At 36.5% G+C, this 13,352-nt stretch overlaps 2 protein-coding genes across 3 annotated transcripts; both read left to right on the forward strand.

Annotated features, from left to right (window-relative positions):
- Positions 1-1,879: 1,879 nt before the first annotated feature.
- On the forward strand, positions 1,880-8,414 carry LOC130747545 (kinesin-like protein KIN-7E). Of its 2 annotated transcripts, none has more exons than XM_057600515.1 (15): positions 1,880-2,072; positions 3,015-3,325; positions 3,610-3,699; positions 3,786-3,886; positions 3,995-4,108; positions 4,198-4,279; positions 4,359-4,426; positions 4,507-4,572; positions 4,667-4,791; positions 5,004-5,340; positions 5,543-5,644; positions 5,765-5,891; positions 6,010-6,563; positions 6,851-7,164; positions 7,599-8,414. In XM_057600515.1, the coding sequence occupies exons 2-15, from the start codon at positions 3,106-3,108 to the stop codon at positions 7,915-7,917; spliced, it is 2,619 nt and encodes an 872-aa protein (XP_057456498.1). In that variant the 5' UTR covers positions 1,880-2,072; positions 3,015-3,105; the 3' UTR covers positions 7,918-8,414. The 2 variants fall into 2 exon arrangements, with proteins under 2 accessions (XP_057456498.1, XP_057456499.1); XM_057600516.1 differs by lacking the exon at positions 1,880-2,072 and adding an exon at positions 2,758-2,908.
- Positions 8,415-9,617: 1,203 nt separating this feature from the next.
- LOC130747546 (NADH dehydrogenase [ubiquinone] 1 beta subcomplex subunit 9) lies at positions 9,618-12,870 on the forward strand. Its single transcript, XM_057600517.1, has 6 exons — positions 9,618-9,821; positions 9,918-9,959; positions 10,117-10,198; positions 10,515-10,570; positions 11,132-11,204; positions 12,626-12,870. Exons 1-5 carry the CDS (start codon positions 9,699-9,701, stop codon positions 11,171-11,173), a joined length of 345 nt encoding a protein of 114 aa, XP_057456500.1. The 5' UTR covers positions 9,618-9,698; the 3' UTR covers positions 11,174-11,204; positions 12,626-12,870.
- The last annotated feature ends 482 nt before the right edge of the window (positions 12,871-13,352 follow it).

Below are 13,352 nucleotides of genomic sequence, written 5' to 3' on the forward strand. Positions count from 1 at the left end.
TATTATAATTTATATTTATCATCTTATTTATTTTAGTAATTTCATTCCTAAAAGTAATTGCATTTTATTCTATCCAAACAACATTTGTTTTTTAAAAAATTCTTTTACACATTATTCTTAAACATCATTCTTTTAAACTTAGTTCTATTAAATACAATAATTATATCAAAATTCATTTTACCCAACCTAATTTTATTCAACCGTAAGTGCGCTCATCCTTCTCATTTGGTAAATCTCATCCAACCGTATGATGATCATGTCAGTGCTTTTCCCTCTTTTGTTAGCACTTTACCATGCCTATATATCTACCGCATGGTGCTTTACTCCATCATCATGCCAGCAAGTGGGGAAGGCTTGTTTTTCTTCCCCCTCTCACAAAAGGCTTATTAATTAGTACTAATAAACTTACAACCACTTAGGTTGCTCTTAGTTTGACATTAATGATGCCATTTAAAAATGCCCATTCGATAGTAATTAAGAGGAAGTGAAGTTAACAGGTTAACAAAATTGTCAAGTCAATAATAATTCTGCTGAAGATCACCTGGCTTTTAAGTTAAAAAATCAAATGTAGTTGTAATCTCCTTGTCATAGTGAAATATGCACGTGATTTGCGGAGGGAATGTTCAATGTCATTGATAACTCTATTGAACCGAAATAAAAGGAAAGATAAAGGTGTGCATGATGGATGTAATGAAGTTCTTGTGTAAAAGCAACTAGGGGAGGTATATTTCCTCCAATTATAGCATTAACTTAACCAAGGAACTGAAAGTCCAATCAAGGAAGGTCATTGTTCAACTTGTTGTGCTTAAATCTTTCAAAAAATAAAACTTGTCGTGCTTAATGATATTGTTCTATATTGATCTCTTTGACTCATTAGAATTGGTTGAAATTCCAGACATTCAAGGAAGAAAACTGTCCAATATTCATTTAATTCTTTTGTGTGACCATGATTGATTTCTGGCGGATGTAATTTATCTTTTTAATATACTAAAAAAAATTATTTTATGTGAGAGATTAGGGTACCACTTTCTCTTCACAATTAATAAAATTTTGAAGAGGGTCACTAAAGATATAAAACTCACACAATGTTTTAAAACTCGTTTTAGAGAATGATTCGATCAAAGTATTAAGTTGATGGTTCACTAGTTCGACCAATGGGTCACTATCATCTTGTTATGTGCTTCAACAATTGGGTTCGGTAAGTTTTTCTTAACGTCCCAAGTTCAAATCACATTTGAAATTCATTTTTTTAGTTTTTTTATTCTATCTCTAACACTATATTTCATATAAATATGTGAATGCTTTTAACTCTACCATTAGATATCCTATCTTTTTTGAATCCTTAACTTTCGGGTTAAAACCTCTATAAGCTCATTTCACATACAATTTTACACATGCATTTAATCACATTTAATTTCACATAATACATAAAAGATACATGAAATAAAGATAAAATTGTGGTTTTCTTGTGTGTAATCAACAGGAAAATAGAACTGCCACAGAGACAGTAGTATTTTTAATTTCAACTATAGTGACCGTTACAGGCACAAAATTCCAAACCTGTTTTCGAAGATCGTGGAATGCAAACCAAACCCCTCTTCAATAACTGCATCATTAACGTTAGTGGGTGAAACTGGTTCACGACCAATCTCAACGCGCCTCAACGGCGTCTGAGTTACAAACGCTCACCCTCTACGTGGTGTCACGAATTTCCTTCCATCTGTGCCCACCGCCCACGTGACCGACACAACCACGGACTTCGAAACGCCAAACCAAAAAGCAAGGACAAAATCGTCATTTCCACTGTAACATCAGAAAATGCCAATTTTTTAATTTAAAAAAAAAGAAAAATTAGTTAAGATCACAAGAAATTGACACACTCTTCAGATTAACGTGCTCGCCGGAGAGTGAGAGAGAGAGAGAGAGAGAGAGAGAGGTGTAGAGAGAGAAACAGAGCTTGCTACCTACGTCTCTGTCTCTTTCTCACATTCACAATGCGTTGGTAGCTTGGTTCTTCTGTTTCAGATCGTGTTGTCGTTTCAGATTCTCACTGTTTCATTCTTCTTTACCAAGTACTGTCTCTTTTCTCTTCTTCTTCGGTTACGATTTTCTGCTTCTTCTTATTTTTCTCTGTTTTTTTTTTTCACTGAATGAAATTTGAAGTTTAATGCTACGTTGATGGTGAAGATTAGACAGTTACAACAGATCATGAGTTTGGAACTATGATTTGGACTACTTCGTAGTTGATTTTAGTTTTCAATGGAAGCAGAGTTGATCAATCATTTCTAATTTTGATCATCACGCTAGTTTTCTCTTAAGATCGATTCATCATCAGGAAAATTTGCTACGTTTTTCTGTGGAAAATGATATCATCACGTTTGTTGGGGGCCAATGATGTGTCATGTGTGTAACTACCGAGTCATGGTCAATTTTGACATGATTTATGAAAAGCTCTGTTACTTGGTTCTGAAGCATTATTGGAAGGGGTTGCTCAGTTGCTGTTATGGAAAGTTTTCTATTCTTAAATTTCAATTGGTCATTGTTGAAGGAAGGTTTCAAAATCAGAACCCCGCTGCTGCTTTATGTGTTTTGGTCCCAGCTCCTTTTTCTTTTTTAATTCTCTCGTCTTTAGAAGCTTGATTGGTACCAAAGAATAAGGAAAAGACCAATTATGTCCTTTTTTTAAAGTAAACACATGATTGATTATGATAATCTTTGTCTCTTAAAAGAGAAGTGTTTTTGGTTGTGATTTGATGTTTTCAACCACTGATAATTTGTTAAGCGTAATTAGTTAGCAACCATTCTGTTTTGTCCTTGGTCTTTCTTTCTCTTTGTGGGTTGGATATAATCTAAAGTTAGCTACACATTGCTGTAATTGCCTATTTTATTTATCAACCGAAATTAATTGGTATCTATCTTATCTGAGTTTGGTCATTCATGATTCATGATTATGATTTTTCTTCTTACAATATAGTTAATTTTCTTACGAACTTTTTAAATGCCTTACATTATAGGAATGGAGAATGTCACTAATAATTAGGGTACATGGGCTTGTTCTGAATTCTGGGTAGCTTCTTGGAAGGAGTATTGGGTTAAGATTAAGAAATGGGGGCTATTGCTGGAGAGGAGCTGGTGAAGTGGGAGAAGATGCAAGCATTGAGTAGTTGTGAAGAGAAGATTCTTGTGTTACTGAGGTTGAGGCCTTTGAATGAGAAGGAAATTGCTGCTAATGAGCCAGCAGATTGGGAATCCATTAATGACACCACCATCTTGTACCGGAACACGCTGCGTGAGGGTTCCACATTCCCAAGTGCCTACACATTTGGTAAGCAAATGTCTGTTTTTAGGCTTAATGTTTGTCTTTTTTTTTGAAAATTTGAATTGCCATTTGAAAGTTTGAAACTCAACAGTACAAACATACAATTTAATGTTTATATCTAAGATGAACAATGTGGGTTAGATTTAGCAAAATATATGGTCCTAGAGAGATCACTTTCCATCACTTAAGAACAATGTTTCTGATATCATTGATTTGAAATTTGAATCACAATGTTAAAGATGCATTTATTATGGACAGTGTTTCTGAATTTTTGTTATGGTTGGTTGTAGACAGAGTTTTTCCAGGCGACTCTGCCACAAGGCAAGTATATGAGGAAGGAGTCAAAGACATTGCTCTTTCAGTTGTTGGTGGCATTAACTGTGAGTATATTTTATGATTCTGGCTAGTTTCTTATAACTCACTTTCCTCTGTGATAAAAAAAATAAGTTGCTATGTTTTCTTTCAGCGAGTATTTTTGCATACGGGCAAACAAGTAGTGGAAAGACATACACAATGGTTGGAATAACTGAAAATGCTGTGGCAGATATTTTTGACTACATCAAGAGGGTAACTACTAACTAGATCAGTGTATTCACATGCCTGCTTGTTTTTACCAGAACTGTTGTTTTTAGTATTAATAATTGCTATTGACACAAGGTTAATATGATTTTTTAGCATGAACAACGAGCATTTGCAGTGAAGATCTCAGCAATTGAAATTTACAATGAAGTTGTTAGAGACCTCCTCAGCACTGACAACACTCCACTTAGGCTGCGTGATGATCCTGAGGTTAATATGCCTTTAAATACATTAGGCAACTGTTTAATAAAAAAGAATGCATGATTAACAGTTATTTTCATTATCTTTCTTTTCATCAGAGAGGACCAATTTTAGAGAAACTTACTGAGGAGACTCTACGGGACTGGGGGCATTTGAAAGAGCTCCTATCTTTCTGTGAAGGTATGGGAGTTTGCAAAATTTTCTTGTTTTAAGGTAGTTAATAATCCGTAACACTATAATGCCTACTTTATTCTTGCAGCTCAGAGACAGGTAGGAGAGACATACCTGAATGAAAAGAGTTCTAGATCTCATCAAATTATCAGATTGGTATGTGTCTGCTCAAAGTATTGTGATTTATACTTTTGACTGATAGGCTTCCATTAATGGAGTTTTAATTAACCTTTCAGACGATAGAAAGTTCTGCTAGGGAATTCCTGGGCAAAGGAAACTCAACCACCCTATCAGCTAGTGTGGTAAGTGAACATTTTTCGAACTCCCCCTCTTGTTCAGGGCACAAAATGTTTATTGCAGATGTTTAGTATTTAATTTGTTTTTGTTTCTCTCCAGAATTTTGTTGATTTAGCGGGGAGCGAGCGTGCATCTCAGGCATCATCAGCTGGGATGAGATTGAAAGAAGGTTGCCATATAAACCGGAGCTTACTTACTCTTTCAACAGTCATTCGTAAACTTAGGTTGTCTACTTCTTCCTTAACTGAAAATGTCTGTCTTGTTTACCTAGTTCATATGTAAAACTCGAAATTCCCTGGTGGTGCAGTTGAAATCCAATGAATGACACTCTTGCAACCCATACCCATTTGTAGTTTGTGTTGATGCTTTCTTCTACATCATATCAAAAAGAAACAGTTTGAACTTCCATTGACATAATGTGATTTTCTGAATGCAGTAAGGGAAGAAATGGACATGTCAATTACAGAGATTCCAAGTTGACACGCATACTGCAGCCTTGCTTGGGTGGCAATGCTAGAACAGCCATCATTTGCACTTTGAGCCCTGCGCGAAGCCATGTTGAGCAAACCAGAAACACACTTCTTTTCGCTTGTTGTGCAAAAGAAGTGACCACGAAAGCGCAGGTTAATATAGTGATGTCCGATAAGGCTTTGGTCAAGCACTTGCAAAAAGAGGTTGCCAGATTGGAGAGTGAGTTGAAAACTCCTGTTCCCACTACCTCCAATAGTGACTATGCAGCAATGTTGAGAAAGAGGGATCTCAAGATAGAAAAGGTCATAATTCGCTGTTTAAAATTCGTTTGCTATTACTTCTGTATTAATTGTTGTTGTTATTGATAGAAAAGGTCAACCTCTATGTCATATTCCGGTGAAAATTGGCAATGTATTGATGTTCAATGATATATTTTTCGTGCTCATGTCATATTACATTTCCCTTATTCCTTACTTTAGGATAACATGAGTTTCAATTATTCAGATGGAGAAGGAAATTAGGGAGCTAACTGAGCAACGTGATCTTGCTCAATCAAGGATTGAGGATTTGCTACGCATGGTCGGAAAGGAGCAGATATCTAGAGATGTAATTCCCATTTTGTAATTGCTGAAAAAATTCTATTATGTATTAGAGGTCATGCCTTTAAATTAAGATTTCCAAATGTTTTTTATCTGGCTAGCATTAATAATCATCTTAATTTCCCAGGAAGGGGAAGATGCCTGGGAAGATGACAGTTCCGTATCAGAGTCATCAAGCATTTATAGTTCTCGTCAAGGTCCTGATAGACGCATCAGAGAGTTCAACAATCCTCACTATAATCATGGAGACAGTGGTAAGTCCTTTCATCTCTCTTATACTGTGGTAAATAGTTTGATAAACATTATGGTATTCTAGAGTTGAACTGGATTAGAACCAGCCATTATTCATTTTTTTAGCTTTTGCATTCACAGACCCTGATGAATACTGCAAAGAAGTTCGATGTGTTGAGTTAGAAGAGTCAAGTAAAGACAACTCAGAAGTTCTTGATCCATCTCTAAGTGACAATGGAGAGGAAAATAGAACCAGCCAGGAAATATCTTCACATTTGAATGAAGGAAACTCAACATATGGTGTTCTGGAGCGGAGACTGCAAGATGTACAATCAACCATTGATTCTCTTGTAGGTCCTTACCCTGATGAAAATTCCCCACAAGCCATGTCAAGTTATAGGAATGTCAAATTAACTAGAAGCCGGAGCTGTACTGAGTATCACTTGACTGGTTCTCCTATGATAGAAGGAGAAACTCAGAGGACTCCAGCCTATGGATTTGATAAAGGATTCCCTGGAAGGCCAGACGGTTTGTGGCGAAAGTTCCCTCCATTAAACTATGATGGTTCGGCAGAATTCTCGAGGAATGGTTCTCAGTCTTCTGTGAGAACATCAGCTGATGAGGATATTACTAGCATCCAGACGTTTGTTGCTGGGATGAAAGAAATGATCCAACATGAATATGAGAAGCAGCAGGTGAGAGAATACATAATTTCATTTGCCATTTTGATTCTTGAAGTACAAGTGAAGAATTAATGATCCCGTAATTTTCTCTTTCCTAAGTAACTGAAATTGTTAATATGCTATTTTCGGGTTTGCAAGATTACCTGCGCAATCTTACCAACCACATCTTAACTATTTAGGCCTATCCATAATTTTATACAATCTTCCATTTGATGATTAAAAACTGAATTTGGAAGGGAATTGTTCAACCTTGATGTTTGATGATGTTTCTAACTAGACTATGCTTTTCTGAATTCTAGGACCAGGAGACAGAAAAGAAACCATTTCAGAGGAATGTGAAAGATACAGGTGTAGATCCAATGTTGGAGGCACCTGGAACTCCTTTAGACTGGTCTCTACAATTCAAGAGGCAACAGAAAGAGATAATTGATCTGTGGCAGTCTTGCTGTGTGCCATTGACCCACAGGACCTACTTCTTTCTTTTGTTCAGGGGTGATCCAAAAGACTCCATTTACATGGAGGTAGAGATTAGAAGATTATCTTTCCTGAAAGAAACATTTTTCGATGGAAACCAGTCTGATAGCAACAGTCAGATAATCACACTAGCTTCAAGGTTTGTTCTTTCTTTCACCTCCGCGATCATTCGGGTATCTGATATATTTGGAACCCAAGTGTCCATTGACCAATATAGCCAACAACAATTTTCCTAAGCATGGGGGTTGAATTGTGTTTATGAAACTCATATCGCAAACTAGTTCAAAACACTTAGAATGTACTAAAAGAAGATATGTGCTAACAGCACGCTCTGATGATGTAGCACGTGTTGTCCAGTCTTAGAAGTACTATGTGGCATTATACTTCTCGGATCTTTTCTTAGAATCACTTCCGGCATATAGAAGCTACTCACATAATCTTCTTCCCATAATTTACTTTAGCTTTATAATTAATTGTTGAAGGATTTCCAAACATGCGTGCTGCTTTTTCTTGGTTTTTACTATTACTTGCATTTTACTATTGCATGTTGACATGTTTTTTTTGGGATGACAGTGTGAAAGCTCTTCGACGAGAGAGAGAAATGTTTGTGAAGCTTATGCAGAAGAGGCTTTCGGAGGAAGAGAGAAAGAGGCTCTTCAAGGAGTGGGACATTCCATTGAATTCAAAGCGCAGGAGGATGCAGCTAGCGAACCGTTTATGGAGCAACACTGACATGAACCACATAATGCAGAGTGCCACCGTAGTTGCAAAGTTGGTCAGGTTTTCGGAGCAGGGCAAGGCACTGAAAGAGATGTTTGGGCTTAGCTTCACACCACAACTCACGCGGAGGAGATCCTATTCATGGAAGAATGGCAGAGCATCTCTCCCATAGTCTTTTATTTTTTTGGTGGCCTTCACACGTGTACAGAGTTAGAGAAATTTTATCAGTTTCTGATTGCTCTTTGTTCACTTGTTCAGCATTCTTTCTTCCACAGAAGCGAGTACTGATTAATAGCATGTTTGGATTGGTTGTGACACAGAATCCACGGTAACTCCAGAAGCCACTAATTATAGCTTCTCCTCAAAAGTGATTATGAGGATTCCCATACAAAACATACTAAAGGCTATCTATCGTGCGCGGTTGACTCTTTTCTTTTATGGTTTTGGTTTACCATTTAACTGATTGTCTGTTTGTCTTGTCTTTTGTTTCGTGGTGCAAAGGTTTGTTCTGTTGCTTGCTTCATTGTAATCATTCTCCCTCACTCTGCACAAATTCCTGTAAACCTCTTATATCACACCAAGAATCAAAATGTGTCATGTGGCAGAGTGCATCAGTACAGCTTACTTTTGGATTTGTGTCATGGATCGGTTAGAGCTTTTTAGTTTATACTTCTTGGCGTTAAAGTATCACCTATTCAACTATTTTGGTCATATTTCAATCCTTTCATAGACCTATTCTGAGAATTACATTAAGCTAACAGTTGTCTACATAGTACATGCCATAAAATATGTGATGAATGATGATGTGGTAGGAAAATAATACAGAAGAGATAAAGGACACCAATGAAATTCATATCCTGTCATGTTTCCTTTTGATTGGTTAATAAAACTAAAATCATAGCACCGATCTCCATTTCCAATGAATGGTAACCAGTTTCTAGGGTAAAAAAAATTGTGTGTTCAAAGTTAAACTGTGTCAAATAGCACCCCTCATAATGTGGCGCAGTTGTCAAACAACTCACTTCATTTCTTAACCATGATGTTGATGTTGGATTCTTACCTATGGAAATTAAGTGCATATTGCGGCAAGCTGTTTACCGTTTAGTGCGAGCACCCGCAATGAAAGGATTGACCACTGTTGTCGGCGATGGATAGTCTAAACTCACCAAAACAAAACATAAAAAGCATCCCTCATAAAAGTGATAATTACTTGAACTCTTAATTTGGTACCTAACGTTTCCAACATCCATCAAAATAAATTTTAACGGTATAAGATATTTATCTTTCACCTATAAGCAATCATATTCGAGCCGAAAATATCTACATCCTGATGAGGTTAGCTTTCACAACTAAAATTTTTCTCATCCACAAGACTCGAATCTGAGACCTTACTTACGAGGAATCAAATATGTTGCATTTAAACTAACCACCCGTTTCTTCATCAAATTAATTATAGACCTAAATAAATCATATATATAGAACTAATCTCTAACGAATGCACATCAGTATGTGATATATGATTTTTCTAGTCCTACTAAGAACTAATGTGCTGGACATAAAGTTTAAATATATGATTTCCTTGGGTTACCTTAAGCTGTACCCATAGAATCAGCCACTAAACAATAGGAACAACTATTTGGAGGAGCATCATCCCAAACCGTCAAGGAAAAAGAAGATGAAACACAACTTACACAAGCATAGGGAAATAGAAATGGTTTTTTCTTCTCTTTATTTTTCAAATGAGACTTTTTTTGTCACTAAAAGGCTTGGATGGGCTCAAAGCCGAGATCGAAAGCCCACAAAAGATGGCCCAGAGACTTGTCCATGTTTCATGAGTCGAGCTATACGACGTCGTTAGAAACAGTGCTGGTCGGAGTTAGCTAGCTTGTGTTGATGTTCTGTCTGTGTTTCATCGTTCCTCAGTCGTGAGAGAGAGAAGAGAGAAAAAGAGAGATGAGCGTGACAGCGTACTTTGCTCGGCGAGCGGCGCAGAAGGAACGGGTTCGGATCTTGTACCGCCGCGCCCTCAAAGACACCCTCAACTGGGCCGTCCACCGCCACCTCTTCTACGACGACGTATCTTCCCTCTTCCTCCTTTCAATTTCACCCTAACCTTCTCTCTCTCATCTTCCATTTCTCTCATCATTCATTCAATCTCTCTTCTCTTTTCAGGCTGCAAACCTTCGCGATCGCTTCGAGCAAAACAAGCATGTGGTTCGTTCCCTAATTGTCATTTCTCTGGTTCCCAATTCACATTGTATCTGATTATCGCAGAGATTTCAGATATATTCTGCATTTCGTGCAAGAATTATTAATTATTAGCTTATTTTCTATTCTGTAATGCTTTGCTTTGCGTGGTTTGGATTTACAGGAAGATCTTGATACTATCGATAGGTTGATCGATGATGCGGAAGCACACTACAACAAGTTTCGTCACCCTGATCCTTACATAGGTAAACCTGTCATTTCACTGTTGGGAGTTGAGGTTTCTGCAATTTTTTAGCATTTGTTTAGTGTGTTTATTTGTTACTGTAGTACAGCTAGTACAGCAATCAAATTGGCAAAATAGGTTTTCAATTCATAGTGAAAAATGTAGTTTCTCTGAGGTGCAAATTTATTGAAGCTTGGTGTTCTATCATCTATGTCATTTTGAATTTTGCAATTTTGGCTGGATTTTGTGATATTCCATGTAGTGGTCTTTTCTCATTCCTGTTTTGTTATTCGATCCGGTTCTGATGTTAACCCTTTTACTTTTCTGATGTATGATAGTGCCTTGGGCTCCTGGTGGTTCAAAGTTTTGTCGCAACCCAGCTCCACCTCCTGGGGTAAGTCTAAGTCATTATGGTTGTAGGGTACATATTAAGTTTATCTTTTCCTTTTTGGTTTGTTTGTATGCCTGTGTGTGATTGTGGAATTTGGATCCTCTCATTTGACACTTGCATGACCGGTTCATTTGATGAGGTCATGGGAGAGTGAGACAGAACAATGTCATGTGCCAGGCCCAAAATACCTGCACAGGGCACTGCCAATTCTCTCCGTTTTCCTTTTGTAAAGCTATTATTGATTAAATTACTCCCCTTGTAACATGTCATTGTCTTGCTTAAATCAGTAAACTGTGCTGTTTTCTAGTTATAACTTGTAACAATTAAATAAAATTTTGGTGAGTCTGAGAGATATGTAAAAGCATAGGAGAGTAATAATTTCTATGTGAGTAACTTTCTTTCTCATATTCCTCAATGATTTTCTTCTATTGCGCATGAGATCCTCAAGTTATTAGTATTTGGTAATTGGTTGATGCTATATGTGGATAGTTATTATATGATGTTTTAGTGCTTTGGAAAATATGCTTATTTCTGACTGCATTTGATATTCTATTCCCGATGCAGATTGAGATAGTTTATAATTATGGCCGTGAAGATAATGACTAAAATCACCATCTTTTCCTTGCAATAAATAAAGGTTAGTTCTAATTGTTTTAAATTTACTGGTTTGCGGATTTAGTCACCTTCGTTTGTTCTTATGCAATGAGTCATAGAATATACATTTTACAGATAAGACATACTTAGAATGATTGACTACTGAAAATTAATTTTGCATCTCCGATCACTTGTTCCTTTTTATTTTGTTTTCACCAGATCAATCATAGGAGTTAGGACTTGTAGTTACAAGATTTTAGGTAAGGAAGGTAGGGAGAGAAAGAATAATTTTTGTTATGATATGACGTATGATACAAAAGGCAAAACACTAACCCTTAGTTATACTGACACTAGACTTCCAAGTTCCAATCTTAATCAAATAGTGAAACTAATTAAATACATTCAATTTCAGATAGGGTTGATTTATTTATCCAGCAAAAAAAATGTCCTACTCTCAAGTGCTGTTGATTGACTGCATGTCCATTTCCATCAATTTCCTTTACCTCGATTTCAAATGTTAGGTTTGATGAATTTGTGAAGAGTGTAGATATTTAGGGCTCGGCTTGGAGTTTGAAATCATTGTTTATTTAGTTCCAAAGTTTAGAAGAAAACACTTTGAAACAGAGCCTGAAAAATTGGTGTTTTCATAAAAAATAAAATAAAACCGGAAGACATAGGTTGGATTGGAGAAACAAGGACAGATCCAGGTAGATGACGTGGAGGCTCTGCTGATGGCTGGAGATATGGTAGGACATGTGGCCATGCACAAAAACAAGGCTTGAGATGCTTTGGATGGTATTGGTTTTGACTGGAAAGTGGCTGGAAGTGGAAATAATGGCAGCTGACTGGAAAGTGGTCGGAGAAGGATTCTTAACACACCGGAAAGATGAGGTTGGAAACCAAAGATGATACAGTTGAGAGGGAAAGGGAATTTGTGCATGATAGAGGAAAAGTACAGAATCAGGGAGGTAATGACATTATTATGGTAGAGTTCCAAACTTAATGGAACTTGACAGCAGAATAGGATGGTATTGTTTTGACTTCATGTTGAAGTTATAGTGTATAGTTACGTATGGATTGGATAGAAAGAGTTAAGACTTCATTATTATGATACAAAAGACAAACGCAATAAAGGTGTGTTTGTGTGTTTTTAGGGGAGGGGTGGGCAAGAGAGGGGTTAGGAGGGTAGCCCTTCCCTTGTTTGGGATTCTAAAACCCCTCGATTTGGAACTAAAAAGTATGACTAAGGGTTTCGGTGGGGTGTGGGAGGGTTTTTAGAAATACCTCGTAAGCCTCCCCCTTCTCTTCTCTCCTCTCCTCGCCAAAACTCAACTCACAAACATACCCTAAGCCATATATATAGTAATATTAGTGCACTCTTTCTCCTACTTGTAGATTGCCTAAATTCTTGGTGAATAACTTCTTCATCAGAATTCAAATTTTGACTGTTTTTTGTTGATACAGATTGAGAAGAACCATGCTTGTGATGTTGAAGAAAACTATTACATGCTTTGTCTTTAGTGTCACTTGACCGAAACCGGATGGTTCCTGGAACATTGAATGTATTGATATTCTGTTGCTGATTCTTTTTTGTGTAATGGAGTTTCTATATGGTCATAAAAGTAGCTATATTCTACCGAAGGATTTGTATGAATTACATAAATCAACTGCAAGTTCTGTGTTTAAGATTTGATTTCCATGCTCTTCCAGATTTTCTAGCAACCTTCCAATGTTGACTATTGAACTGCATGTTTTTGCACTTGTTAATGAAGACTGGTTTACTAGTCATGATCATTAAATACTTACAGAGAATGTTTTGATTTAGGCTTTAAATTTAATCAAAAAGCATGTATGGCTATTATGTAGCACATTACATAAAAAAATTATCTGATTCTCTAGCGTGATGCAAGAGTCACTAGGTAAAGAAAAGAGGAATGAGCGAAGGTTGTTGATTGGATTTATTCGATAGATTTAATCATCCAAAAATAATTAAGCAAATTGGTATAGATTAATTTCAACAAAAAAAGAAGATAATCGTTATACTTTACTTCAAAATCTAATTAATTTAGTTTTTAAATTATCTTCTTCATCTAGAATTATCCTGAGCAATCTATTTCAACAAAAGAAGAAGATAATCGTTTTTTTTACCGTCGAAGATAATTGTTATACTTTACGTCAAACTCAAATCATC

Source organism: Lotus japonicus, chromosome 3 (assembly GCF_012489685.1).
Source record: "Lotus japonicus ecotype B-129 chromosome 3, LjGifu_v1.2".
Taxonomy (NCBI): Eukaryota; Viridiplantae; Streptophyta; class Magnoliopsida; order Fabales; family Fabaceae; genus Lotus; species Lotus japonicus.

Coding starts and splice junctions, on each gene's coding strand:
- LOC130747545 (XM_057600515.1), top strand. CDS start 3,106: ATGGGGGCTATTGCTGGAGAGGAGCTGGTGAAGTGGGAGAAGATGCAA. Junction 5,892..6,009: donor CTATAATCATGGAGACAGTG/GTAAGTCCTTTC, acceptor TTGCATTCACAG/ACCCTGATGAATACTGCAAA. Junction 7,165..7,598: donor ATAATCACACTAGCTTCAAG/GTTTGTTCTTTC, acceptor TTGGGATGACAG/TGTGAAAGCTCTTCGACGAG.
- LOC130747546 (XM_057600517.1), top strand. CDS start 9,699: ATGAGCGTGACAGCGTACTTTGCTCGGCGAGCGGCGCAGAAGGAACGG. Junction 9,822..9,917: donor GCCACCTCTTCTACGACGAC/GTATCTTCCCTC, acceptor TTCTCTTTTCAG/GCTGCAAACCTTCGCGATCG. Junction 10,571..11,131: donor ACCCAGCTCCACCTCCTGGG/GTAAGTCTAAGT, acceptor TTCCCGATGCAG/ATTGAGATAGTTTATAATTA.